This window comes from Zootoca vivipara, chromosome 16, assembly GCF_965207765.1.
Source record: "Zootoca vivipara chromosome 16, rZooViv2.hap1.1, whole genome shotgun sequence".
NCBI classification, from domain to species: Eukaryota; Metazoa; Chordata; class Lepidosauria; order Squamata; family Lacertidae; genus Zootoca; species Zootoca vivipara.
The window spans coordinates 1786923-1813568 of record NC_142599.1 but is presented as its reverse complement, the minus strand read 5'-3'; the positions used below and the strand labels follow the sequence as shown (position 1 = coordinate 1813568).

The 26646-nt window shown below is 43.2% G+C and overlaps 3 protein-coding genes across 3 annotated transcripts in view; 1 reads left to right on the top strand and 2 right to left on the bottom strand.

Annotated features, from left to right (window-relative positions):
- The window catches only part of AACS (acetoacetyl-CoA synthetase), a 55577-nt gene extending 48908 nt beyond the window's left edge, over positions 1–6669 (top strand). The window contains exons 17-18 of the mRNA XM_035098023.3: positions 776–978; positions 4111–6669. Of these exons, the coding sequence (XP_034953914.2) occupies positions 776–978; positions 4111–4248 (341 nt within the window). The 3' untranslated portion in view covers positions 4249–6669. The remainder of the gene's footprint in view (positions 1–775; positions 979–4110) is intronic.
- A 2718-nt stretch (positions 6670–9387) lies between these two features.
- DIABLO (diablo IAP-binding mitochondrial protein) lies at positions 9388–16916 on the bottom strand. Its single transcript, XM_035098024.3, has 6 exons — positions 16845–16916; positions 16097–16217; positions 11213–11344; positions 11004–11114; positions 10605–10701; positions 9388–10095 (listed from the first exon to the last, which is right to left on the bottom strand). The coding sequence occupies exons 1-6, from the start codon at positions 16895–16897 to the stop codon at positions 9881–9883; spliced, it is 729 nt and encodes a 242-aa protein (XP_034953915.2). The 5' UTR covers positions 16898–16916; the 3' UTR covers positions 9388–9880.
- A 3117-nt stretch (positions 16917–20033) lies between these two features.
- On the bottom strand, positions 20034–22290 carry LOC132591390 (uncharacterized). Its single transcript, XM_060269932.2, has 2 exons — positions 22129–22290; positions 20034–20311 (listed from the first exon to the last, which is right to left on the bottom strand). The coding sequence occupies exons 1-2, from the start codon at positions 22145–22147 to the stop codon at positions 20127–20129; spliced, it is 204 nt and encodes a 67-aa protein (XP_060125915.1). The 5' UTR covers positions 22148–22290; the 3' UTR covers positions 20034–20126.
- Between the last annotated feature and the right edge of the window lie 4356 nt (positions 22291–26646).

Here is a 26646-nt window from a genome sequence, read left to right as displayed (position 1 = left end):
ATAGATAGAGAGAAAGAAAGAAAGAAAGATAGATAGATAGATAGATAGATAGATAGATAGATAGATAGATAGATGCCCTGTGTTCTACCATTGGATTTCATACTGCACCTATGACCAGCAAATTGATCATATTTGTATTCTGCCCAGCCAGTCAAGTTTGTTGCATGGTTTACATAAGTAGTTGAGGTCTAAGCTGGAAACCACAGCTTAAGTGACCGGAATTACTTCTTACTGTGAATACATCTTATTTTAGTCTTGTTTCATAAAATAATCAACTTTTTCCTCCAAGGAGCTCATACATGATTTCCTTTTCCCCCTTGCCCCAATATTTTCTCCTCTTAACAAACTTGTAACTTAGGCGGAGAGATAGTCCACAGACCACCCAGTAATCTTTAAGTCTCTTCAGGCCTAACCAGACTCTCTAACCACTGCTCCACACCAGTTAAGAATATAAAAGCCTCATCTGCACTATGCATTTAAAGTGGTACTATCCCACTTTAAACAGTCAGGGCTTCCCCCAAAGAATCCTGGGCCTGCAGTTACAGGTAGTTAAGAGTGCTGAGACCATCCATTCCCTCTGTATGGAGGAAAATGGGGACAAAACTAGACCAAGTTGACTGTGCCTGCCATTGGCTCTGGTGCCATCTTACCTGGCTTAGAGTGCCAGCTGCCCCTGCAAGCCACCATGGCCTGGCTTTATAATGGGCACATATTTACTATTCCCTGCCGCGGGGGCGCAAATAAGTCTAAGCCAACATTTCCTTTGTCTCTTCAGTGGAAGCTTTTGAGGAGGTTTCGGACAGCCTCTGCGTCCCTCAGTACAACAAAGATGGCGAAGAAAGGGTGATCCTTTTCCTAAAGATGGCCACCAACCAGGAGTTCAGCCCAGATTTGGTGAAACGCATCAGGGAAGCGATCCGCGTCGCACTCTCTGCCCGGCATGTTCCCAGCCTCATTCTGGAAACTGAAGGCATTCCGGTATGTCAGCACAATCCTTTTTTCTTACTACTTGCTGTTGCTATATATTTTTTTCATTGTCACCTTGGAATAGTCATTAAGGAGCACTTGTCATCTCTCTTCAAAGCCCACACATGTCTGGAAATTTTAGTCTCTTGTTTTTTTAATTAAAAAAGTGGAGTGGAGTTTTATAGTTTGTGTTGCTTAGCAACTTGTGTGTGCTTTTCTTCCTGAACAAGCCTTTTCCTCTTTTTCCTCCTTTTTTTAAACAGCAAAAAAGAGTTCCCTCATAAACACCTTTATTCAGTTTATAAATATACATGTGTCCTGTTGATATACTGATAACTCTTGGGTGTTGTTGATAATTATAAAATGGGATGGTTGCCTTTCTGGTGTGCCAAAAAGCGGCTCCCCCCCAAAAAACATTTTGGATAGTTCTGTTCTCTAAAATGTTTTGCAAGAAGTCTCTCTTTAAAAACAAAACAAAAACAAAAAAACACCTCAAAATATCTTGCAAAGCTTGTGACCAAATGTTTTTCACAACTGAAGGTGCACAGAGACAAGTAAGGCCCGTGAAGGAAGTTTTGATCTACTTCTGACTTTCATGTGCAGGAACATAGGAAACTGTCAGATCACTAGTCCATCTAGCTCAATATTCTCCACACAGACTGGCAGCTCCTCTCCAGTGGAGTCTCTCCCAGCTCTACCTGGAGATGCCGAAAATTGAACCTGGGACCTTCTGCATGCAAGGTGAATGGCGTGCCCCTGAGCTACGACCCTTCCAGTGATAGCCTTGTTCTCCATGACTTTGTCCAATTTCCTTTTAAAGCTCTCCAAGCCATCACTGCCTCCCATGGAAGCAAATTCTGTAGTTTCAATTATGCACTGTATGACAAAGTACTTCTGTTGCCTGTCCTAAATCTCCCAACATTCAGTTTCATTGGATGGCCCTGAATTTCAAGCTGTGTACACACTACACCTTTTAAACCAGATTCAAAGCACTCCCCCCCCCCTCAAAGAATTTTTGGCAGAGAGTTGAAATTCTCACCAATCCTTAACTAATTACGGGGTCCAGAATTCTTTGATGGTGTTTTAATGGTCTCGTGTGGATGGAGCCCTAGGGGAATGAAAGAGGGAGAAGACAGTACTGGACAAACTTTAAAAATGATGTTGAGTAAGTCGCTCATGGTTTCTCTTACCTTTTTTAAAAAAATGTGTGTAAGAGAGGCAGAGATTTCACAAATGGCTGAATCTCACTGCCTTTCCCAACCTGTTGCATTTGGGAAGTTTTTGGCCTGCAAGTTGCATCCTGCCTTCCCATTGGCCCATGGAGTAAGTTTGTTCATTTATAGAAGCATTTACTATACTGCCATATCATTAAAGATATTGGTGTACAACAAATGAAACACCATTTAAAAGTAATAATAATTAAAGTGGCTGCCTAATTAATCAGCTGCAAAGGCCTGTCAGCATGAAAAAGTCTCCAATAGAGGCCTGGAAGTCAAAGAAGTGAGGATGCCTGCCACATCTCTGCATGAACAGTGTTCCACAGCGTGAGGCCAGCAGCACCAAATGCCCCACTTCCAGCTGAGGCCAATTGGGCTTCTTTAACACGGAGGGCAACTAACAGCACTCCTCAAGATGATCTTGGTGATCCAGCAACGTCTGCAGGGCTCCACGTTGGTGTAGCCAGTAGATACTTTAATGGGGTTGTTATATAGAGTCTTGCCAGCCTGGGGCGACCTGATGAGTGTGGCAGAATCACTCACCCACATTATAGAAGCCATTGTCTTCAGATTTTTGGTACCAGCATGTTGTTCTTTAAGCCACACTTTGCGCCAGCCTGCCTCCCTGAAAAGCAGCAGCATAAGGCCCAGTGTGTGGGGTGGGTCTGGTCCTGATCTCTGGTTGTGTGCTCCCATCCCTTTGCACACACACAAAAAAAAGCTATGGAAGATCAGCTTCAAATGGCTCCATAAACTGTCTTACTTCAAAAGAATTCCAGAAGTAGACTGGAAAGAGAAGTTGCTGAATTGCAACTTATCACAAAGCTTAAAACCATGGAGAGACCTGATTTGAACAGAGACGTTGGATTCTTATCTCATTATACATGATAAAGCAATCTTCAGCCATCTCACCCCTTGCTTTTTCATGCAAGACCATTTGCAGTCGTTTACAGTCGTCAACAGCTATCAGTCAGTCAATCACCCATTTCCACCAACCCCCTCCCCACCCTTTCTCTACATAATAAGCGTCTGGGGACTTCTATTTCAGTGTATCTGAAGAAGTGTGCATGCACACGAAAGCTCATACCATCATACCAAAATAAAAAAACTTAGTTGGTCTTTAAGGTGCTGCTGGAAGGAATTTTGTTATCTTGAAACGAAAAAGTAAAAGGAGGCTTTGGGGTGTTTATATGACAGCTGGTTATTTAGGAGTCCTAGTTTAGATCATTAAGTAGCCCACACTCTGAAGTTATGTAAAACTGAATTCTAATCATATCATGTCCCTAGAAGAAAGCACTCAAAGCTGGATTCTTGCTTTCCTCCCATTCTTTTTGTTTGTTTGTTTGTTTCCTGCCTCTCTCCTGTGACCCACCCCCTTTTTTTGTCAAATATAACTCCTGGAACTGCAAAAAAGTATTTACCTGCCACTGACCTTCTTTTTGGGAGCAGAGAGCTGACTGTTTTTTCATGAGCCAGTGTGTAGGAAGCATGTGGACTTTCCAGAGGCATCTGGATGGTGACTGGGAGAGAACAGGATGCAGGATGCAGAACTTTTAACAATCTTCATCCCAAGCAAGCACAGCCATTGCTGGTTAGCCAGTCAGGCCTTTTGCACACACAGGGGATGTGATAGGTATTACAAAACACTTGGAACCATAATAGAGTATAATTAAAATGATACCATTACAGTAACTCAATTACATATATTAACTTGTGATTTGGTGTCTTGGAGTCGTGAGCTACTAGGCATGATGGCCAAATTCTCCCTCTGCAGCTGGAGGCAGCGATGCTTTAGAATCCCAGTTTCTGGAAACCGCAGAAGGAAGGAGGGCTCTTGTGACCATGTTCTGGTTGCCTGCTGGGCTAGGAGGGCCATTGGCCTGATGCGGCAAGCAATTCTTATCTCCTTATCTGCTTAATTTCACAGTACACAATAAATGGGAAGAAAGTTGAAGTGGCTGTCAAACACGTTATCGCTGGGAAGGAAGTGGCTCAGCGGGGCACCTTCTCCAATCCAGAGACCCTGGACCTTTACCGAGACATTCCTGAGCTCCAGAACTTCTGAAGGATTCTGCCTTTTCCCCATCTCTGTTTGCGTGTGTGCGTGTGTGGTTTTGTACTGTGTATATAATATGTATATGGACGCTGTATGCAAAAGAAACTATTTAAGTGATGGTGCTTCTTTTGAAAAAGAAGAAACACTCTTTTGATTTGCCAAGTGCTTCATGAAAAGGCTTCTGGAAGGGCAGCCCTGCAAATCTGGGTGTATCAGCGTTGCTTTCCTTCCAGCCTAGAAGATCTAGCTTGCCTCTTTTCAGATGCAGCTGGGCACAGAGACTTTTTAAATGATCTACACTAAAAAAAATGTGTCTTCTGGTTTGAATTTTATCTTTTAAAATCGAGGAAATAGGGTAGTAGGCATATATACCGTTTGATAATGGTTGGAGGTGGGGCATCTGTTTCCCCCGAGATGCTGTTGGACTCCAATTCCCATCAGCCTCAACCAGCATGGCTAATTGTCAGGGATTATAGGAGTTGTAGTTCAGCAACATCTGGAGGGCTGCATGTTCTCATTCCTGGTTATGGTTTAAAACTGCTCAAGGTTCTAGGAAACTACTGGTGGCTTTTCAGTGGGAAGACTAGAAAACTGTGGGCATGTTTCTCATGCTTGCTTTACTGCTACTGTTCTTCACTTGAGGTTTTTTTAAGGCAATGGGGATGTTGAGTGTGATAGAAAGAGTGCATTCTCAGTGGTGATAGTGCCCAGCAGGCTTAGATAGCAGCATCCTGAAGAAACGAGGGTGTTTTCCTTAGACCACACCCCCCAATCCTCAACAGGAGACAGGGGATTGATATGTCACTGACAATTGCATGTGGGAAAGTTTCCCAGATGCAAGGATGTGTTCACAAGAACTGGATTCAGTTTATTTTTACTTATTCTTTTTTAAATAAAGAGATTGACTTATGGGTCTGTGTTTAAAACTTTTTTTATTTTTTAGAAATACCTCTTTTTAAGATTACCTTTTAAGGCTACTTTTGGACTACTGCTTCCATCGGAACCAGCCAGAAAAACATCTGGAGGGCACCAGTTTGGCAAAGGCTGTTTTGGAACAGAGCACAGATTTATTGCCACTGTTCAAAATAATACTTGACTTTCCTGCTAAAATATGAAAGGTTGCAGCCCTCATTTAGATGCGTCTTGCAACCAGTGGAACCAGCTAGCAGTGACTGGCAGATAGTTCCATCAGTTCCTCGGGACTTTGGGTTGGCACCAGGATTTCATCTTCCCAGCCCTCAAACTGTCTCTTTTGGAGAAAGGGGAGATACTGTAATTAGAAGCATGACTATGCACTTAGTTTCCGGAAACAGTTTTCCTGGTTTAAAATTTTATACAGATCTGAAGAAAGCAGGTCAACTTGATTTTTATGCACAACCCGTTGCGGATCCTGAGCGTGGAAGTAAATGGCAAAGTCACTGATCTTGTACACCCCCATTTTTAACCGTGTGTGGGCTAAAGAAGGACATTGTCACCCAGTGAAGGACAGTGTGGTGCTCTCTGAATACTGATGGGCGCTGTGGTCTGGAGCGCATTACATTGGGTCTTGAACCTTTTCTTCCACAGTGCCACAACAATGGTAGCTTTGGCAGAACACATCCCATACAGACTTTGGATACTTAACCCCCATTTGCCTGTGTTGGTTTACAACTAGGGCCCAGGAAATTGGGTATGTAGGCAGAAGAGTGCTAGCAGAACCTCTGTTCCATTAGCTGTTGGTAGAGTTGGAAAGGAAGCTTGAGAGCCCTTTACCTTAAAATCAGGTCACAACCACACCACACTTTTAAACCACATGGCTTTCCCCAAACAATTCTGTGAACTGTAGCTTTGCAGGGGGAGTATGTGAATGCTCCTGAGATTACCTGAGCTGGAGAGAAGCCATGAGCTTTAAATGTATGGTGTGGTTGTGACTTTGGCTTTTGTGGGAGAAAACGGGAGAAGAGAAAATTAGGCTTAACACCAGGGCCCCTTTGTGGGCTGGATTGAGTATCCAGGCTGCCAGCTGCCTATCCTGTGTCCCAGAAACTCCCAAGACCTTTGTGTTTGGTGGCCAATTTGTGTACCGGTAACTTCCTTGCTTTAAAATAATAACCATACTATGTGATCTTTTGGGGACATGAGGGTGGAGGTGGGAGGAACTGTTTCTTGGTGCTTTGTAAAGGGATTTCCCCCCTAATAAAACAACTTATTACTTGTGTATGGAAAACAACTAAACATATTTTTTATGGTCCCCTGTGTTTTTCATAATGGAATATGTAGTTGTGTGAACTCTGCAGGAAAGAAAAGTTTGGTGCTTCAAAAACTCCTATGTTATTTGATTGGTGGACAAATTCTGTCTTGGATCCCTCCCCCCTTTTAAAAATCACGTTGAGTGATCTCAATGATGCTTTAAGGAATTTAAACTTAATAAAACTGCAGAATAAATTCTCATCTTTATTGTGGAGTGAATTGATCATATTAGTGTTACTTTGTAAGGAGCAGAGGTCAGTAAATCCAAAACAGTTTGCTGGCATAGTTCTTTTAAAAAGTGGGGCTGCCATAGAACCTATGTACATACATATATACTGGGATTTTACTTATACCTATTGTGTATGGGTCTCAGAAACTTGGTTGCTCCAGCCTTTGCCAACCCAGTGCCATCATCCAATACATCTGAAGGGCACTGCATTGGCAAAGCACATTCCCATCTCATCAGAGTTCAAGATGGTGGCCGTAATTCAAAATGGCAGTTAAAAACCATCCCCACCCCACCCTGCTTTTGAAGCCAATATATCAGGAAAGATTGGTGACAGAACCTTGAAACCAAAACTGAACAAAAGTTGGTGTTGGCGTCTTGAGTATTTTGTTGGCACAGAAGTGTCCACAGGAACAGATTAACCAGCTGTCCAAGCAAAGGTTAAACAGTTGAAAATGCAGGGAAATTATTTTCCTCTTCAGTCAAAATCAAGCACTAGAGCAGGCACCCCCAAACTTCGGCCCTCCAGATGTTTTGGACTACAATTCCCATCTTCCCCGACCACTGGTCCTGTTAGCTAGGGATCATGGGCCGCAGTTTGGGGATGCCTGCACTAGAGGGTGCTGACCTACAACCTGCCATGTTGGATATATTGCTATGGTTTGGTTGTAAGTGGTAGGAGACCCTGTGGGAAATACCGCGTAGACATTATTTTGAAGGTAGAATTGGACACTTGGGGATTCAGGGCTACAACAGAGAGGTGTGTAATCTACCCCTCTAATCATTAAGCAATATTTCTTTACCTTCTAAGAGTTAAAAGCTGCGAGCCAGTTTAGGAACAATTATGTAACATTTAATGGGAAAATTAGACAACACTTTGCAATGACCCAACTTGAAACTCCTGCTAGTTCCCTAGCAACTGGGGGTTTGATGACTCCATGAATAATGTCAGTTAACTGTCGCCAGTTTAATAACAGTTTCTGTCACAGGACTTTTCAGTCTCTCAGAGCCTCCACTCTCCTTTCTGCCCTACAGTCTCTTCCCTTCTTCCCGCCTCTTCAGCTTCTCCACACTGCTGCTTCTCCTATTTTTCTGTAGCCTGGGGGCCACATTCCCTTCTGCACAGCCTTCTGAGGGCCATGTGCCATTGGTGGGTGGGGCCAGAGACAAAAGTGGGTGGAGCAAGAAACATAAATGTTGCCCCTGTACAGTAGCCCAGTTTCTCCACACACTCAAAGCACCCTTCTCTGTCCTCCATGTAGGCGATTCTCTCCATTCTATGCCCACCTCACATTCAGAGGCCCCTGGAAGCAGGCATTGCATAATCCTTGCGGAAGGAAAATAGGTTTCATCACAGAGCCTTGAGAACAGGGGCAAAAGCGAGGGGGCACAATAAACTGGGATACTGTCCCTTACAGGGATTGAATCTGCAACCTTGACATTATCAGCACCACAGTGTAACCAACTGAGCAAGGTGCTCTTTATTGTGGATTCAGGATGATCTATCAGGGTGGTTATACATGATTCTGCTTTCAATAACTCTGGCACCTCCAAAAGTTTTGGGGCAGGCATGTGGCTTCATTTCCAATCAGTGTGTGTCCCATAACTTCCTCCTGAAATTCTGTATCTTTTCAGAGCATACATATTCTGGAGTTGCTTTTTTTGTGTGTCCTGATGTTGCCTCCAGAGCCCAGTAACACTGCAGCAGTATCACAGAACAACTAATAAAATGGAACAATTTGCAGGCACTCCTGCATAAATCCAGCACTCGTGCATTATTTTTGCTGCACAGTACACCCACAAAAATCAGTCTGGAAAAACCCTAATATTGCTTTTAGCATACCTTTCCTGTACTTTAAAAAAGAACTGTGATTTCTTTTCTGATGCAATCTGATTTATGCGTCCCTAAAGTTGGGAGCTGGTGGGGTGGAGAATAGAATATTCAATTTAGTTTGCAATCTATGAGAACGGTGTCTTTCTTGGGGAGATATAGATGTGTTATTCTTTTTGCAATTAGTGTGTTCAAGCAGGGCTGTAATTGGTACCAAGGGGCATTCCATTATGATGGTATGAAAAAGATGAAAGGACATTTGTGGTGTCTCTTTTGAGCCATGGTGTGTGTAGCAGTGAGAAGTGAATGTTTGTGTGCAACAGTTCCTTCTGACCACTGGAAGTGATTTGCCTTTACAAAAAGCCTAGCCCACCTTTCTTTCTTCACTTTTGCCATTACCTGACTCACATAGCATTCCAAAGGCTTTTCTTCACTTTGTGTTTGAGCAAGATAAAACCCACCTCTGTATTTCATAAGCTCCAAGCTATATAGAGGTATATTTGATTTGAAATGCAGTTTTGTTGGCATTAGATTAAATGCACTTATGAGTAAGTCATATTGAATGTGCAAGATTGCACTGACAATTTTAATCACTTGTCTTGAAATGTGCCTTTTAGTAGTGTGATAGATGCTCCAGTGCACATCCTATTCTCCCCATCACCTTTTGAATTTTTTACTCCATAATGTAGGACAACAGATTATTCCCACTGAATTGAGTGATTAAATTGTTGTTGTTGTATAATGAGACACCCTTGTGTGACTTCAGCTACTGTATGCTAGCATGTAGATCACCCGTGCCATATTGGGACTATTGTCTGCATAGTCCACTATTGAGCATCTGCCTTTAGCTACAGTTAAAAGATAGAAGTCCTGGTAACTTTTATTTTTTAAAAGAGGTTGCTAAAGTTCACATAATTAGGGGGTAGCATATACATACACACATAAGTGACATTTATCTTTTAAACTGACTTTCTGGCAACTTACTTGTGAAATTTCAGGTGTAATAGTTGGCATGACTTCTATTTCCTTTACAACCCAAGTAAATATTTTCAAAGAAAAAACCCAACCCTTTTGAAACTGAAGGTACAATTAGCTCCAGGCTTTTGAGAGTTTGAGGACCTGTTACTGAATCATCTTCATTAGCCATTCTAACAACAGATCTCCACGCCCAAGAAAGGACACCTCAGCTGGCTACTTTCACATTTGCATAGTTGATTTAAATAGAAACACTTTCCCACAAATCAGAAACGCAACTTCCAATGTCCAAGACCTGCAGCTAACAAGGTTGGTATTTCAACTTAGTGCCTCCTTCCCCCATCAAAGTTGGGGGCAAAATCCTCAAGGCTAGCAACACTTCAATCTTCACGCAGGTAGGCTTCTTCATCGGTTTCCTCCATGCTGTCTTGTCGACCGGCTGGCAATGGTGGCTCTTCTGTCAGTTTCATGAGCTCCTCCGTTTGAACTTCCGCCAGCTTAGTCTCTGCTTTCTGCGACAGCTGCCGCACCTCTTGCACTTGAGTTTTCACCAGCTGAATGTGGTTATGTGTTGAAACAGATGCTTGATCAGCTCCTGAAAAAGTAATGTTAAAATCAGCAGTTCCACACCACAACACTGATTGGACTTGGGTCCAGGCACAGATCCAAGGGTGTTCATGGATGGGCACATGTCATTCACATTAAGACATGGCTGTCATATGACAACAACATGCAAGACATACATGGTTGCAGATGCAGACTTTCCTTGCACCCATATTGCACAATTCCTTCCATTATTTTCTTTTACCACATCACAGGACAATAAATCCTGAGGCTGGTTTAAAAGATCTCTCCAAACATGGTCTGCAATTGATGAAACACATATGTGCATGTTGTGCTATTTTCTTTTAACATCTCCAATATGCTTTTAGAACGGGGGGGGGGGGGGCTTCTATGGTACAAACCAAACTCCAAAATCAGTTTGGACCAAAGTGTTTGAGAGACAATTCATGTGAATACAACTTGTCCTAATATGCAAATGCCTTGGAAAGGACAACAGTAGGAAGCTATTCAATGATGGGGATATGCTTCAGCGAATAATACCAGACTGATACGCTGCTTCTGCTGCCATCTCTGAAAGGCGCAATGCAGTCATCCACCTGGATTCTAACTTCAGGTACTCATGTTGCTTCACAGTCATCTAAAGACAAAAGCTACAATGAGAAACAGCATTTGAACGTGCTTATTCCACCAAAAATAAACATTTTATAAGCAGGTTAAATAAAATCAAACTTCTGATTTGGCACACTTCATTTACAACCACTCCCATTTGAACTTACAACTGTTAAGCCTGCTTTTTTTTAAAAAAAGCTCTGTATCAAGTGAGAATGGAGTAGGGAATTTGAAATCAGACCTTTGGGGTCCATATCCAGAATATCAATGCTGGAATACTGGTTCCTGAAAAAAGATGCATTGAGCCCAGGTTTCTTGCTGGTTCCTTACCTCTACTCGAGCGCCAATGATCACCTGCCAAACTGCATCCTCCTCATTGGAATTCATTTTCCCAAGGAGGTGTGTGTATTTCTGGTACAGTGACACCAACGTGTAAACTGCCTGCAACAGGAAACAACCCATACTCAGTAGCACCCAGTTAACTAAAAGTTTGTGTTATGCTACAGAATTCAGAAGTTCAGAGACAGAGAGCATCTTACCGTTGTATACTCTGTTAGAGCTTCAATTAACGCATATGTTGTTTGAGAGAGAAGGGTACCAGTGCTATCGGTTACTAAAGATACAGCTCTTCGGATTAACGCTTCATTGCTAAGTGAGCTTGGGTCATGTTTCTGAAATACAAATATTATGCCTTTGTCAGCTTGCTTTTCAAAATAATAGCTCTTCAAAATCTGGAAACCTGACATGGCTACCAGCAAAAAAGAAAAAAGCCAGAAATCATTAACTTTAAAAAATATTTTATTAGTGTAACACTGAGTACACCATTCAAAAGTATATCAAGTATATGAATGTGTAAAATATACAAAATGATACCAAAATGAAAATAATATCTGTTACTTATAAGAAAAAATGACCTAAAACAACTGGAATGGTAGAACCAGTGTTCGCTCAGATAAAAACCATTTAGATTAATGGACCTAAGTTAGACATGTCCATTAATTTCAGTAGGTCTACTGTGAGTAAAACCTGTTAACTGATTATTGAAACCTAGTACAGTGGTACCTCGAGTTACGAACGGCTCAACAACCGAATTTTTCGACTTATGAATGGGGCAAATGGCCGCATGCTACGAATTTCTCGACATCCGAACGGAAACCGCGGCGGTTTTAGATAGGGTTTTTTCGACTTACGAATTTTTAGATGGGGTTGCTTCGACTTATGAATTTTTCCGTTTCCAATGCATTCCTATGGGAAATCGCGTTTCCAATGGAGCTTTTCGACTGAATTTTTTGACCAACAAAGGTGCCTTCAGAATGGATTAAATTCATAAGTTGAAGCACCACTGTACAATGTTTACTTATCCTCAGGCAATTCCTAATAAAGTATGTGGCTCAACATTATCCCATATTTACATAATTTAAAAGTCTCTACTTTTCACTGAACAGATTGCCAAGGCTTTTCTTCTTTTGTTCTGTTTGTCAATTTTATCACAGGTACAATATCTCACACCTTAGCTCTCCACTCATCTTAAAGTCAGAGCATTAGTTATAACTAATAGCTATCTGTGCAGCTGTCAATAGATGAACTGTTAGTTCTTGACCTTCTGGTAAAACTAAAACCTTTCCATAACCAAATAAAATAACTAGAAAATTCATTGGGAAAACATAACCTGCAATTACTTCTATTTTGTGAACTACAGCCATACAGAATATAATAATTTTTGGATAAGACAAAATTATATGGTGCATATCTGCAGCTGTAGCTTTATACCTCCAACATCCTTCAAACTAATACATATTTCCATCACCAGTTCCAAATATCTGGTGCTATTTCAGCTACCCAGATCTTGAAGAAGATAAGCAATATCAATCTTGACAGTAGAAGACTATTTACAACTTTACACACAGAAAAGTAAGGCACACTTCAGTCCTACATGCTGCCTGCACTCAGCTCAGCAGTCTCTCCCCTGCAGGAATTGTAAAGTCCATAGATAAGTGCTCCACAGCTATTTATAGCCGCTGTAGACTAAATAATCTTGCACTTCAATGCTTCAAGAATCTTCAAGAATCTTCTCTCAAGTTACTGGAAACAAATGGCTCTTTCTCACTTGTTCTAACAGATGTTGCTCCCATTTAAATTGGTAACTAAATGACACGTTTTTACCAGCTGAATGTGGATGTGAAGGACACTGTCACTCTAACTAAGAATTTTGCTGTATCACAAAGATCCATCACGTCCAGCAGGCTGTTTCTCACAGAACTCAACCAAGTAAGTATGTCTGGAAAGCCCCCAAGCAGAAAATGAAGAAAACTGCTTTTAATAGTCACCAACATTCTCCATTCATCTCCCCTTTTAAAGCTAGCAGGTATCATAAATGTTATCTTGCAACAAATTTCATTAATGAATTATGCACTGCATGAATGTCGTTTTGAAAATTCATATTGAATCTACTGCCAATCACTTCAACTGGATTGCTTGAAGTTTAGTGTTTTATAAGAGGAGGAGGAGGACGGGGGCTAATCTGTGTGCTTAGGAAAACACTAAAAAGTCATCACTTTTAAGATAGCTTTACTGCTTGTAAGAACCCTTACAAACCTCATCTAATGTTATAATTACTCTAAAAGGTAGATAAGCCACCTGGAACACTTCATACTTTTAAAAGATTTCATAGTCCACAGTAAGTGGAAAAGCTCAACAGAATCAATTCTTTCAAGTGTTACTGGGCTCACTCTAGAATTACTAGAATCCTTATTTCTCTGGGTCTTCGCTGTAGTGGCTCCCCAGCTGTGGAATACCCTCTGTGGTGTTCATCTGGTGCCACCTTAAGCTCAGTTCCATTGCCAGGTAACTGATTTCTCAGGCATTTCTGAATTACAAACTTTGCTGTGCAACAATAAGACAGGAATGGGGAAACTGAGGCCTGCTACCTGTTGTTTGACTCCCAGCTCCCATCAGCCACAACTTGCATGGCCAATGGTAAGGGATAATAGGAGTTTTAGTCCAATAACATAACTCTGTCCTAAGATACAGGGTTAGTGTTATTTAAACATTTTATTAACTATAAAGAAATAAAGTATGACCACCCCAAACAAACACTATTAACAAAGTTTTACAATTTAAAACAGTAAAAACAAATTGCAACTGGTTTGTTTCACACTGCCACTTAATTCCATCATGTCTGCATATAAAGAAAGCCAAATGTTGCGATTTCTCAGTTAATTATATGAGGAAAAAATAAAGCAGTAATGATACCTTAGCAGCTAGGTGCTGTACACTTATTATAATAAGAACATAAGAAAAGCCTGCTGGCCAGTGGACCATCTTGTTCTCACAGTGGCTCACAAGATGCAGATAGGAAACCAGCAAACAGGATTCAAGTACAAGAGCACTCCCCTTCGTAGTTTCTAGCAATTGGTATTCAGAAGCATTTATGCCTCCAACTGTGGAGGCAGAGCACAGTGTTGAACCAGACCAACAAGGATGAGCAACTGAATTTTTAGTTCTTTATTAGCAAAACACTTGGTTACATTACAAGAATATTCATGCTGACTAGCTGTCTAGGCAGCTACAACTAGCAGACCCGTGCTCCGTCTTGGACAGCTGGAGCTACAGTGTGGCCCCATCCCCTCCTGTCTTAAACTCACAGTAGTTTAGTTGTTCCTGAAATAGGACAATGACAATAAAGATTATCTTATCCTTCAAACACCTGGACGGATCCTGATGGCTCCTCCTCAACAGCAGCTCTACCGTGTTTCTCCTAAAATAAGACGGGCCTCAAAAATAAGCCATGGCAGGCTTTTCAAGGGTAGAATAAATATAAGACATACCCCGAAAATAAGCCGGGGGGGGAAGCGGGTCTGGATGGCGCCAAGGAAGAGGAAGAGGAAAAGGAAGTTTCCTGTCGGCACCCTGAAACGGATGTTGCTGCCCCGCCAAATTACACAGCAGCATGTCCCATGTGGAGTCACGACTGACCAGGAGCCGGCAAGAGCTGCAGCAGGACCCCCCGAGAGCCGACCAGCAGGACCCCGCGAGTGCCGCAGGTCCCGGCAGTACAGCGCGCCAAGCCCCGACCAAGCAGGACCCCACGAGGGCCGACCCGGGAGAGTCGACAACAGCGCGCCGTGCCGATCCGCAACCCAGCGGGACCCGGCGAGAGCTGTAGCGCGAGCCGCACGAAGCCCCGATTGAGCGGGAGCAGGGAAGAGGTGCAGCGCTCGCCGAGCCCCGACTCTGCAGGAGCCTGCAACAGCGCGCTACGCCGACCCCCGACACAGCAGGACCCGGTGAGAGGTGCAGCACACGCCGCTCCGAGCCCTGACTGAGCGGGAGCCGGCAACAGCGCGCCGCGCCGTGCCCCTACTGAGCGGGAGCCGGCAAAAGGCGCAGCGCTCGCCGAGCTCCGACCCAGCGGGAGCCTGAACAGCGTGCCTCCCCGAGGTGAGAGCCGGTGAGACCCGGGACCCGGTGAGAGCCAGCAACAGCCCGCCCCGACTGAGCAGGAGACCATTGGGACCCGGTGAGAGCCAGCAACAGCCCACCCCGACTCAGCAAAAGCCGGCAAGCGGTGCAGCGCTCGCGGAGCCGAGCCCCGACCGAGGGGAGCCGGCAAGAGGCGCAGCAATCACAGAGCCGAGCCCCAACCGAGCGGGAGCCGGCAACAGCCGCAGCGTGCGCAACGCCAAGCCCCGACGGCAAGAGCCACAGTGTGCAGCGCACCATGCCGAGCCCCAAAGCCCAGTTTCAAAACACTACCGGTACAGTACCCTACTTTCTTTTCTTGCCTTGCCCACTTTACAAAATGCATGGTTAATAAAAAATACTTAATAAAAAATAAGACATCCCCTGAAAATAAGCCGTGGTGTGTTTTTTTGGAGGAAAAATAAATTTAAGACGTGTCTTATTTTAGGAGAAACACGGTAGCTGTTCCTGGTGCTACACACCTCTCCTTGAGTGTGGAGACAACAAAGTGGGGTTTTAAAAGGCATGACTCTCTCTGGAAGCACCTCGGTCTCTCCAATATCCGAGGCCTCCTGCAGCTCTTCTGGTTCTCATTGCCCTGTCTCCTCTTCCTGACTTTCCTCTTCCACCACCAGTCCCTGCCTCCCTCGGCTCATATATCACCCCCACCCCACCCCATTCCTCTGGCTCCTGCCCATCCCTGACAAATAGCCACATTTTCACATACTGTTTTAAACAGCTGCAAACAAGTAGAGACACAGTTGTCAGAAGGCAACAAGTTCCAGATAAAAGAGTAACAAGGAAATAAAGGCTGGAGATGTAAACAGAAGAAAAATTCAACCCAAAATGGAAGGGAAATGATTTGTTTTTTTAAAAAAGAGAGAGACTACCAAAGAATTTAAAAATTAAGTTGAACCTTGGGTCCTGACATTTTAACTGATAAATATTTTCCAGAGGGTTACCTGTGTAATAGGAATTGCAGACAAGGTTATGCCAAACCCCAGTGCTACCACTTTGCTCCATGGTCCCCTCAATCCTGACATGCAACGAGCTTTGCCATTTGCCAGGATGGGAAAACTGTGCCTGGGGGGAAAACACATCCATCTTAGGTACAAGTGCTATAAGCAATATGAATTCTAGAGGACTAATAAGCAAAGAGCCACCATATTTGGAGTCCACTGCCAGCCAAGTCCTGCTTACAGTCCTCTCATTTCAAAAGCCAGGCTGTTAGGAAACTGAGCAGGAACTCCTTAACTGTACATCTGTCACTGAAAAACAATCCACCTCCTCCAGGATTTAGACTATAAAACATTTTCAAAGATACCGGTACCTAGTAGCTTTGAAGATGCAGATATTGATTTCTTTATTTGCTCACGGTGCAATACAAGCAAAATAATCCAAATAAAATACAGGCAAACTACGTCCAGAACGAGCAGTTATAAATCACAATAGCAACAGAAGAGAGTTTTGTACAGTAAATAGAAACTGGATTCTGTTGTACTTAGCTGGGTGTTGTTATGGAAAAAATCCAGGTGCGAGGCTCGATTCAATTATTTTCCGAGGATTTACTAATTCACTGCAGGGGCCACTCCTATAGAATTATCCCTGGCAGACGTCGCTATGGAAGTAAACTGAAGCAAAAAGCACGGCTAGGGGGAGACTGGGGACGGTAGAGCGAAGTGAAGGAAGCTGGTTCCTTTCCACAGATACCTGAAGAAAGCGTAGCAGCTCCGCAGCCACCGGTTACTCAAAGCCGTCGCCATCTTGGTTCGGTCAAGGCGCAGCGGAAACACGTCATCACCAGCGCCACGGCTAATGCCATAGAGCTGATTTCGTAAGGTGGGATGTAGCCCTCCGCACCCCTTTTCTTCTGCGAGATTCCCGGCCTTCACGTTTCGCGCCGTCGCCTTCCTCGGAGACTGATCCCGTCTGAAGGGATTTATACAGCTAGAACGAAGACAAAAAAATCCTCTATCGTCACTTCCGCTCTGGAATTGATCTGATTCTATTTATGTCTACGCGGAGCAGGAAGGAGAAAGTCCGCACTACAGAGATGCGAAAGGGTAGAGTGGCGCTCCTCTATGGATACAGCAAGATTGTTACCCGCCCGCCGCCACAGGCGACGTTCCTCCGAGTCCCAGTTGCTGGAAATCATGAGCGAGATGGAATTGGCGTCGACAGCTGTGAGAACGGAGCGTCCTATCGTCTGGTCCTGCAGAGTCCATCTGTTTAAATGATCCATCCAGCGGCTGTTTCTTTTTCTGTCTCTACTGTAGTAGGTTTCAAGCAGAAGCGCATATACGCATGCGTCGGAATCGGAAGCCGGGGGGCTGGGCAAGAGCGGCCGTTTGCGTGTTAAGCACGTGATCCTTTCACCGGGCAACCTTTTGGCGGGAGAAATCCCATGGCGCGTGCGTGTTGCGAACCGCCCCGCCCCCTCGCCCGTGCTGCGCCCTGAGGCTGATAAAGAGACCCGGATTTGTTACCGTATTGTGTGTGCGTGCAGCGGCGCCCGAAGTACGTCGCGTGCATCACGACGCACGCGCGCACAGGAGGGATACGACGCAGCGCCGCGGCGACACAGCAGGCAGCGGCGGGTGCAGTCCGGCAGGCCTCCTCCCCCTCTGGCCCTCTCGCTCAGCAGGGGCTGCTCCTGCTCGCCCGCCACCTGGATTTCTTCAGCGCCATCGTGGAGGCACTGTGTGCGTGTTTTATGTTTAATACCGTAGAATTTGCCTTTCGTTTATTCTGTATATTTTGGTCTCAGTTGACATATTAAACAGAAAAAGCACACGCAAATGAAATCAAAATAATATGAAAAATCACTAGAAGCAGAAGAGCAGCATGACAAATCAGCTAAAAACAAACAAACACCCTCACAAGAGTAAAAACATCACGTACACTTCGCAGCCAAACACTGAGAATCCTGGCTAGAACTTCAGGGCAGCAATGTCAGGGCATCCTTCCTTCAAATGTCTCCTTTGTGTAAGGAGTGCCTGGGTTTGTCTTTTTCCTCTTCCCTCCCTCCCCTCTTTTCCTTTCGAGTCATGCTTTTCAGGCTGGTTACTGGCAGAGACCATCTCCTCAATATATTATTATTTACTTCTGGATAGTGTTACTCAACCCTTTTACCAGACTATTAAAGCACCATCTTGTGAACTTTTTTTTTAAACAAAAAACAAAATTTAAATGTAAAAGAATTTAAAAATGAAGTGGACCTTGACTCGATAGGTAGGTATTTAAGCATCCCCATTCCTTCTGGACTATTTTATTAGACTTGTTCCTTAAGGCTTCAGTCAACTTAGCAAGTTCAAGTACTTACTTGGCTTTTGTAGCCATTCTTCTCTAGTTTGGTTTCCCTTCCAGTACTTTGCTATTAATACCCTATCACTGCATAGAAAAATAATTTTAAACTTTCTTTTGGAATATTGTCAGAATCCCAAGAAGGAATTATTCCATTTTTTGTGAAATATCATTTTTAGTAATTTTTTCATTTCCTTGTAGATCGTTTCCCCAAAAATAATTTATTTCAGGGTTTGAGGTAACAATCCTAGCAGTCCTGATACTATGATAAACAATGTGTTGTTGTTTAGTCGTTTAGTCGTGTCCGACTCTTCGTGACCCCATGGTCAAACTCATGTTCGTAGCTTCGAGAACACTGTCCAACCATCTCATCCTCTGTCGTCCCCTTCTCCTAATGCCCTCCATCTTTCCCAACATCAAGGTCTTTTCCAATGTAGCAGTCAATAATCTATTATATAGGTAACAGAAAGGTTAAATGCCGTCACTTTTTCCTAAAAATATTTTTAATATCAATTTGCATTGATTACTTCAGGTATCCCATGTAGATACTTTCAGAATATTCCTTTTTTAAGTCCTCCTATTATTTGTTTTTGTTTTGCTGTTACAAGAGGTAGTGATATGTTTTTATCTGATGTTCTGCTCTGCAGTTATTGAGGATTTTATGCAAACAATCCCAATTTGAACAGCATAAATTATACAAGACCCACAGGTAACTCAGTTGCTTTTATTTTTAGAGAGAACAATTGCACTGGGGTTTAATCCTTCTCCAGACAGCATTGTGCCAAATATTTTGTAACAGAGAAACTAAAAGCATAAAACCAGAAGTGTAATCCAAGCGAGGTAACAAATAATAATTTTAAAAGTCAACATCTGAGCCTAGTTACAGCCTGATCAATTAGCTTCTGTTTTTTTTAGTAGTACTCCCATGGAGAGACGAGAAAGAAAATGAATTTCAGAGGATAAATTTGTAATTGATCTTCAAACTGAAATACCGATTCCTGAAACAATATGCAAAAAACAAAATAAGATCTGCACCAGCAGTCTGTACTTCCAGAAGGCTGGAGAATAGACTTACCATCATTGCCCTCCCTGACATTTGCCTTTTGCTGCTGTCAGCCTCCTCTGGAGTAAGAAAATGGGAGGCAGCTGCATGTCATCTAGCCTGAAAGCCAGCAGTATGTCCCTCCTGAATTGTATTTAATTAAGCCAGGCTCCTTCGAGTGCAGCAAGACCAGAACCTTTGTTGGTTAACTTGTTTTGCTATGTATTTACGTACTTAAGCCTATATTGTTTGGGGATGGGTTGGTTGGTTTTTTGTTGTTTTAATGTTTGCTAAATTGTTTTTTGTTATTGTTATTTTGATAGAATTTACTCACATGTTCTGTATTTTGTATATTTGTATATTTCCAATGCTCTTTATTTCAGTGCTTTTTAAATGTTTGCTGTGAAACTGCTTTGGCTACAATTCATTGTGCAAAAGCAGCATATAGGTAACCTCAATCAATCAACCAAAATAATGAAAATAATTTGCCTTGCATTTTATATATCTAAAAGGTACATAATTAAGCAGGTAACAAAATAAACTTGTCGAGTCTCTAGAATAGAAACAGAATTGTGTTTATTGATTGGGTGTTGGATAACAGTACATCTGGGCTCCATCTGTAAGCTGCTGGTGGAAAACATGAGCTGTCACTTAAGCACCAGGAAATAAGTGGTCCAGCCAGCCAACAGCAGGGCCCCTAACAGCACTGTGTAACTGAACAGTACAAAAGCCAGGAGTTCCTTCAGCACCTTAAGGAAATGGACAGCAAACGATTCCTGCATGATTCTGGCTTTGCAATGTGGTGGAAATAAATGCATGGGAATAGTCTGATCTGCAAGGGAGACAGAGACAAAACAAAAGTAGGATTAAAGATGTATTGTAAGCAGAAACTGATCTTGTGATATACAACAATGGCCTATGTCAATATATATAACAGAGCAATCACATACATGTTAACTCAATCACATACACGTTAACTTATTTATGTTCTGCTGAATTCAACGGGGCTTGACCACAGTGTTGGAGAACAGCCTTTACCAAAGGTGTTATGGGCTTTGAAGAAACTCGATCTCAGGACGCAAGGGAGAAACGTGCTAAGAGGAAGGCATGCTTTGCAAATCCACACTGTGATCAACTCCCGCCTGGAAACCAATGTCCCCACTGTAGAAGGATGTGTGGATCCAGAATTGGCCTCCACAGTCACTTACGGACCCATTTGTAAAACCGTGTTTATGGAAGACAATCTTACTCGGCTACGAGTGATCGCCATAGAAGAAGAAGAAGTTGGTTAATGGCTAGAAGTCTGTGTTCAGGCCTTTGATGGTTGCAGTACTCTGGACGGATTTGAAAGTAGTTCTGCAAAATCTAAATTAGGAGTTTGAGATCAAGTAATATGTCATCTGGATGCGGGTGGTGTTGTGGGTTAAACCACAGAGCCTAGGGCTTGCCGATCAGAAGGTCGGCGGTTCAAATCCCCGCGATGGGGTGAGCTCCCGTTGCTTGGTCCCAGCTCCTGCCAACCTAGCAGTTTGAAAGCACGTCAAAGTGCAAGTAGATAAATAGGTACCGCTACAGCAGGAAGGTAAACGGTGTTTCAGTGCGCTGCTCTGGTTTGCCAGAAGCGGCTTAGTCATGCTGGCCACATGACCTGGAAGATATACGCTGGCTCCCTCGGCCAATAATGCGAGATGAGCGCCGCAATCCCACAGTCGTCCGTGACTGGTGATGATGATTACCTAATGATGGAAGGGGTCAGCCAAACATGAGGAAATTAGACCCTGCAAATGGATTGTGTGCAGTTGGAGAACAAAACCTCTCAATATATAGCTGATAATGCATTAGTACCGCCTAAATGCACCAATAAAAAACAGTCTATTCCTCCAAAGGGAGGGAGCCTCCTTTAATATTTAATGTTATAATTGCATCTAATGGACAGACTGGCAGAAAACTTTTGTTTTGATTTACGGTTGAGTACATATTGTTTGGCTTGCATCTTTATATCTGCCCCAAATAACCAGCATTAAAATGGGAAATCTATTCCTGGTAAAATTGATATACTGTACAGCAGTTCTGCAACATAGCCATCTGCAGTGGTCCTTAAACTTTGGGAAAGTAAGGGCGCTGCACCCTTTCCGTTCCCAGGGCTTTGGAGCTTATGTGCTTGGTTGTCCTATTCCATACTGCACATTTTTGCCATTTTTAAGATTTGATGAGGCAATTCAGTATAAATATAAACAATTCCTATTCTTTCTCATGGTGTTTGTACAGTATATGGAAGGTGTTTTTTTAAGACACACACACACATTGAGAGGGTCACAGACTAAAGAAATGCACTTTTGTCTCAACAACAGAAAAAGAAAGCTAGAAAGCTAATCCAAGAAGATTATTTTTCTCCCACACAATATGAAAGCTGTTGGAAGTGAACAGAGTTTCCAGAATGCCAAGCACTTGCATTCATTATTAAAAGCAATGATCGGATAAATATGTAAAGCTGTGTTTAATAATTTGTTAATTATTCTTAATATCAACATATGTCTGCTGATCTTATGCAAGGTTTTATTATATATATGAAGAAAACAATATAGTTATCAGACCACAAGTTTTAAAATATATTACATGATATAAACTAAATTAGAAGAAGTTTCTTACCCTGGGCAAATGTCGGCATTTACTCAAAGTTTCTCTGCACCTTTGTTTCTGGTCTCTCCCTTTAGCGTCTGGCTCGTGGGGAGGCTTGTGATGTAGCTGGATCTTCTTTGAGTCTGTTAATCTGGAGAGGCAGGCATAATGACGCTGTATTTACAAGGCAGTTTAAGTAGGAATGGACTAGGTGTGGTCAGGGACAGGACCGCAAGATATACAGAACTCCTTTGTTCATCTTCATTGTCACACAAAAATATCCCTAGTGGGGGTTTTAAGTGAAAGTTTAATGCACGCAGCCTGGGTGTCTTAAAAATTGCATTGTACTGTATTTCATAATCTGTCATTCCCCCCACCATTTACAATTGTGCTTTTGTTTCTGGTTCTCCCCCTCCGCAATTTTCAGTAAGTGTTGTATGATTTCAGTTATACATAGCAGCTGCTTAAGACAGGCACAGAAAGCAGGAAGGCAAGGGCTGGGAAGTTGTGGCCCTCCACATGTTGTTGGGCTCAAGCCCCCCTAAGTCTTAGCCAGCAGGGCCAGCAGTCAAGGGTTATGGGAGTCATAGTTCAACAGCAACTGAAGGGTCACAGGTTCACCAGCCCTGTAGAAGGAAAACAAGGCTGCATAATCCAAACTAAAAAGTCCTCTAATAAATATTGACAACTATTGGCCATGGGCTCAGGTGTAAGGAGAAGTAAAGATAACTACCAGGTGCCTCATACCTCCACCTCAGCTCCAATGTTTCAGGAAGTTTGAGATTTCCTGCACATTTCCTGTTACAATCTTTTTAATGGTCCTGTGCATAGAAGCCAACTCCTAGGGGCCTAGGGGGCTTTGCCCTCCCCAATAAAATATTTGAGGGGGCCATGCATTGCCATTCAAATAGTGTGTGTACACCGCGTTGTGTGATCAATTATGCAGGATGGGGCTTACCTGGGCCGCCACAATATTTTATTGAAGTTGGCACCCCTGATCCTCTGTGTTGGAAGATTAACACCAAAGGCACAAATCCCCTTGTTTAAGAAAAACGAGTGGGGGACCCATGATGGTAAAGTTGCTGTAATTTGGCCCACTCACCTGCCTGGTTCTTTCCACTTGGGATGAAGGTGTGATTGTGATGCTGCTACCGTTTTGATTTTCTCAAGATGACTGGACCACGCAGCACCCTATTGCAGCAGAGCAATGGCATCTCCATGTTTTGGATCACAATTCCTATCACAGATATCATTTCTTGGTTGAGTCCAGAGAGACTGGCATAGGGCGCATGGCTGATTCTTTTATTAAGAGTCCTAATATACCGTAGCTCAATTTGCATTACTGAATCAGGAATAAAAGGCATCTTATCTAATGACAGCAGTGAGACAGGGCACACCTGTATTGTGTTACAAATACCTCCTATTTCAAAACAGCCATGCCTCCCACCACTGTTGTGTCAAAATTTCAGGACGATCAGTCAAGCAGTTACGGAGAAAAGTTCAGCCGACACTTTCAAGATTTTTACATTTTTTATATATAGATGCCATATAGAGGAGGGAGAAAGGTTGTTTTCTGCTGCTCCAGAGAAGCGGACACGGAGCAATGGATTCAAACTACAATGGATTCCTAAACATTAGGAAGAACTTCCTGACAGTAAGAGCTGCTCGGCAGTGGAATTTGCTGCCAAGGTGGAGTCTCCTTCTTTGGAGGTCTTTAAGCAGAGGCTTGAAAGCCATCTGTCAAAAATGCTTTGATGGTGTTTCCTGCTTGGCAGGGGGTTGGACTGGATGGCCCTTGTGGTCTCTTCCAACTCTATGATTCTACGATTTTATGATTCTATGAACACATTAAGTTTATTTTAAATACACGTGCCTTGGATCGACTACACATAAATTGCAAACAATAAAACCACCAGTTATACGGTAGTAAAGGCATACATGTAGTAAATTGTTCTTTGAAATAAATTAGTTTGAACAACTTACTTTCTCAGGGTTTATCCCTGAAAACTGACATATTTTATAAACAGATTGGGAGAGAATGTAATACTGTACTTGCTTAACTTATGTTTAGTAAAGGAATGCATTTATCTACTTATTAGCCTGAGGTTGGTTTCTCAACCTACAATTTTTGTGTGCTAAAAGCAGGAGGCTAATTCTCCCCTTAATGCAGTATCTGTTGTAGATGGAAGTTAAGTGATTGAGCAGGTGGTTGCTGAACAACTCCAGGCATGCCTGGATGATGTGGACCACATAGATCTCTTCCAATCGGGATTCAGGCCTCACCATGGGACTGAAACTGCCTTGGTTGCACTGGTCAATGATCTCTGGCGGGCTAGGGACAAAGGTGAGAGCTGTTTCCTAGTTCTGCTGGATCTCTCAGCGGCTTTTAACACCATCGACCACAACATCCTTCTGGACCGTCTAGAGGGGTTGGGAGCTGGGGGCACTGTCATACAGTGGTTCCGCTCCTTCCTCCTGGGCAGTGTTCAGAAAGTGGTGGTGGGGGATGAGTGTTCAGACCCCCTGGGCTCTCACTTGTGGGGTGCCTCAGGGTTCTGTCCTCTCCTCCATACTTTTTAACATCTATATGAAGCCACTGAGAGAGATCATTAGGGGGTTTGGGCTGGGTGTTCATCAGTATGTGGATGATACCCAGCTCTACCTCTCTCAGATCAGAACCAGTGAAGGTCCTGTGTGAGTGTCTGGAGGTGGTTGGAGGATGGATGGCAGTTAATTGATTGAGGTTGAATCCTGACAAGACAGAAATACTGTTTTGGTGGGACAGGGGGCAAACAGGTGTGGAGGACTCCCTGGTTCTGAAGGACCAGGTGCGCAGCCTGGGAGTCATTTTGGACACACAGCTGTCCATGGAGGCGCAGGTCAATTCTGTGTCCAGGGCAGCTGTTTATCAGCTCCATCTGGTATGCAGGCTGAGACCCTACCTGCTGGCGGACTGTCTCGCCAGAGTGGTGCATGCTCTAGTTATCTCCCCGCTTGGACTACTGCAATGTGCTCTATGTGGGGTTACCTTTGAAGGTGACTCAGAAACTGCAATTAATCCAGAATGTGGCAGCTAGACTGGTGACTGGGATTGTCTGCCGAGACCATATAACACCGGACTCGAGAGATCTGCATTGGCTCCCAGTTTCCAAGCACAATTCAAAGTGTTGGTGCTGACTTTTAAAACCCTAAACAGCCTTGGTCCTGTATACCTGAAGGAGCATTTCCACCCCCATCATTCGGCCCAGACACTGAGGGCCAGCGCTGAGGGCCTTCTGCCGGTTCCCTTACTGTGCTAAGTGAGGTCACAGGGAACCAGGCAGAAAGCCTTCTCAGTAGTGGCACCCGCCCTGTGGAATCAGATGTCAAGGCAATAAGCAACTATCTTACTTCTAAAAGACATCTGAAGGTAGCCCTGTTTAGGGAAGTTTTTAATGTTTAATGCTGTATTGTGTTTTTAATATTTGGTTGGGAGCTGCCCAGAGTGGCTGGGGTATAAATAATATAAATAATTATATTTATAATATAAATTAAGTATAAATAATAAATTATTATTATAAGTGTCAGACCCAGAGTCTGCTATATACGCATCACACTTAGAAGTCCATTTTGCACAGAAGAAAAATTGTCACAGCTTCTCCAGAACATTACAGCAACATTTAAAGGCGACTTCTGCTGTAAACACAAGTCTGGTTTCCTGAGCTCAATCCAAGATATCTTTCCTCTAAACGCCACATGACAAGTGTTCTCAGCAGGCTTACTGCTCAAATTGTGTCTGCACACACCCTTTATCAGACAAGTACCACACTCACCTACCCTTTAAAAATAAAATTTATTTTTGACCCTTAATGCTGCCTGCCTCCTTCTGGTTATTTCAGATGAAAGCATCTCTATTTAAAATGACATGTTTCACTGAGATGCATTATAGCTTAGCAAATGGACTCTAAATTTAATCAGGCACCCTCATTATCAAATTATTATCCTTTGGATAAGCAAGGCCTTCCCCACAAACAGATCAAATCAAGCTACTCAGGAAGCCAGTTAGGATGCAATTACTCCCCCAGTGATTTGGTGAAAAATGCCAGCTTTTTCCCAGAAACATGCAAGCTCTTCCTCATGTACGTATGAATCTATGAACTGACCCTGGAAATTTGAAGAAAGCAATGGACACAATTGCCTTTACACCGATAACTGAAGCCTAATGTGAAAGCATCATGTACTTGTTCTGAAAGAGGTTCATTTATCTGTGCTTCTGATTCAGAACAATTACCGTATTTTTCGCTCCTAAAAAGTAAGATGAAATTCTGTGCGTCTTATGGAGCGAATGCGTGGTCCCTGGAGCCAAATTGCCCAGGGGCGAAAGGCAGATCGTGCTTTTTTATTATTATTATTATTAGAAAGAGCTAAAGGCTAACAAGAGGGGGAGAGGGAGTTGAAAGGAAGCCGCTCAGCAGCTGATTGCAAGAGATCGGGAGGGAGATAAGAGAAGCTAGCCCCTTGCCCAGGCCTCCATTGTTGTGTTTCCCCAACAACATGTGACTGGCTGAT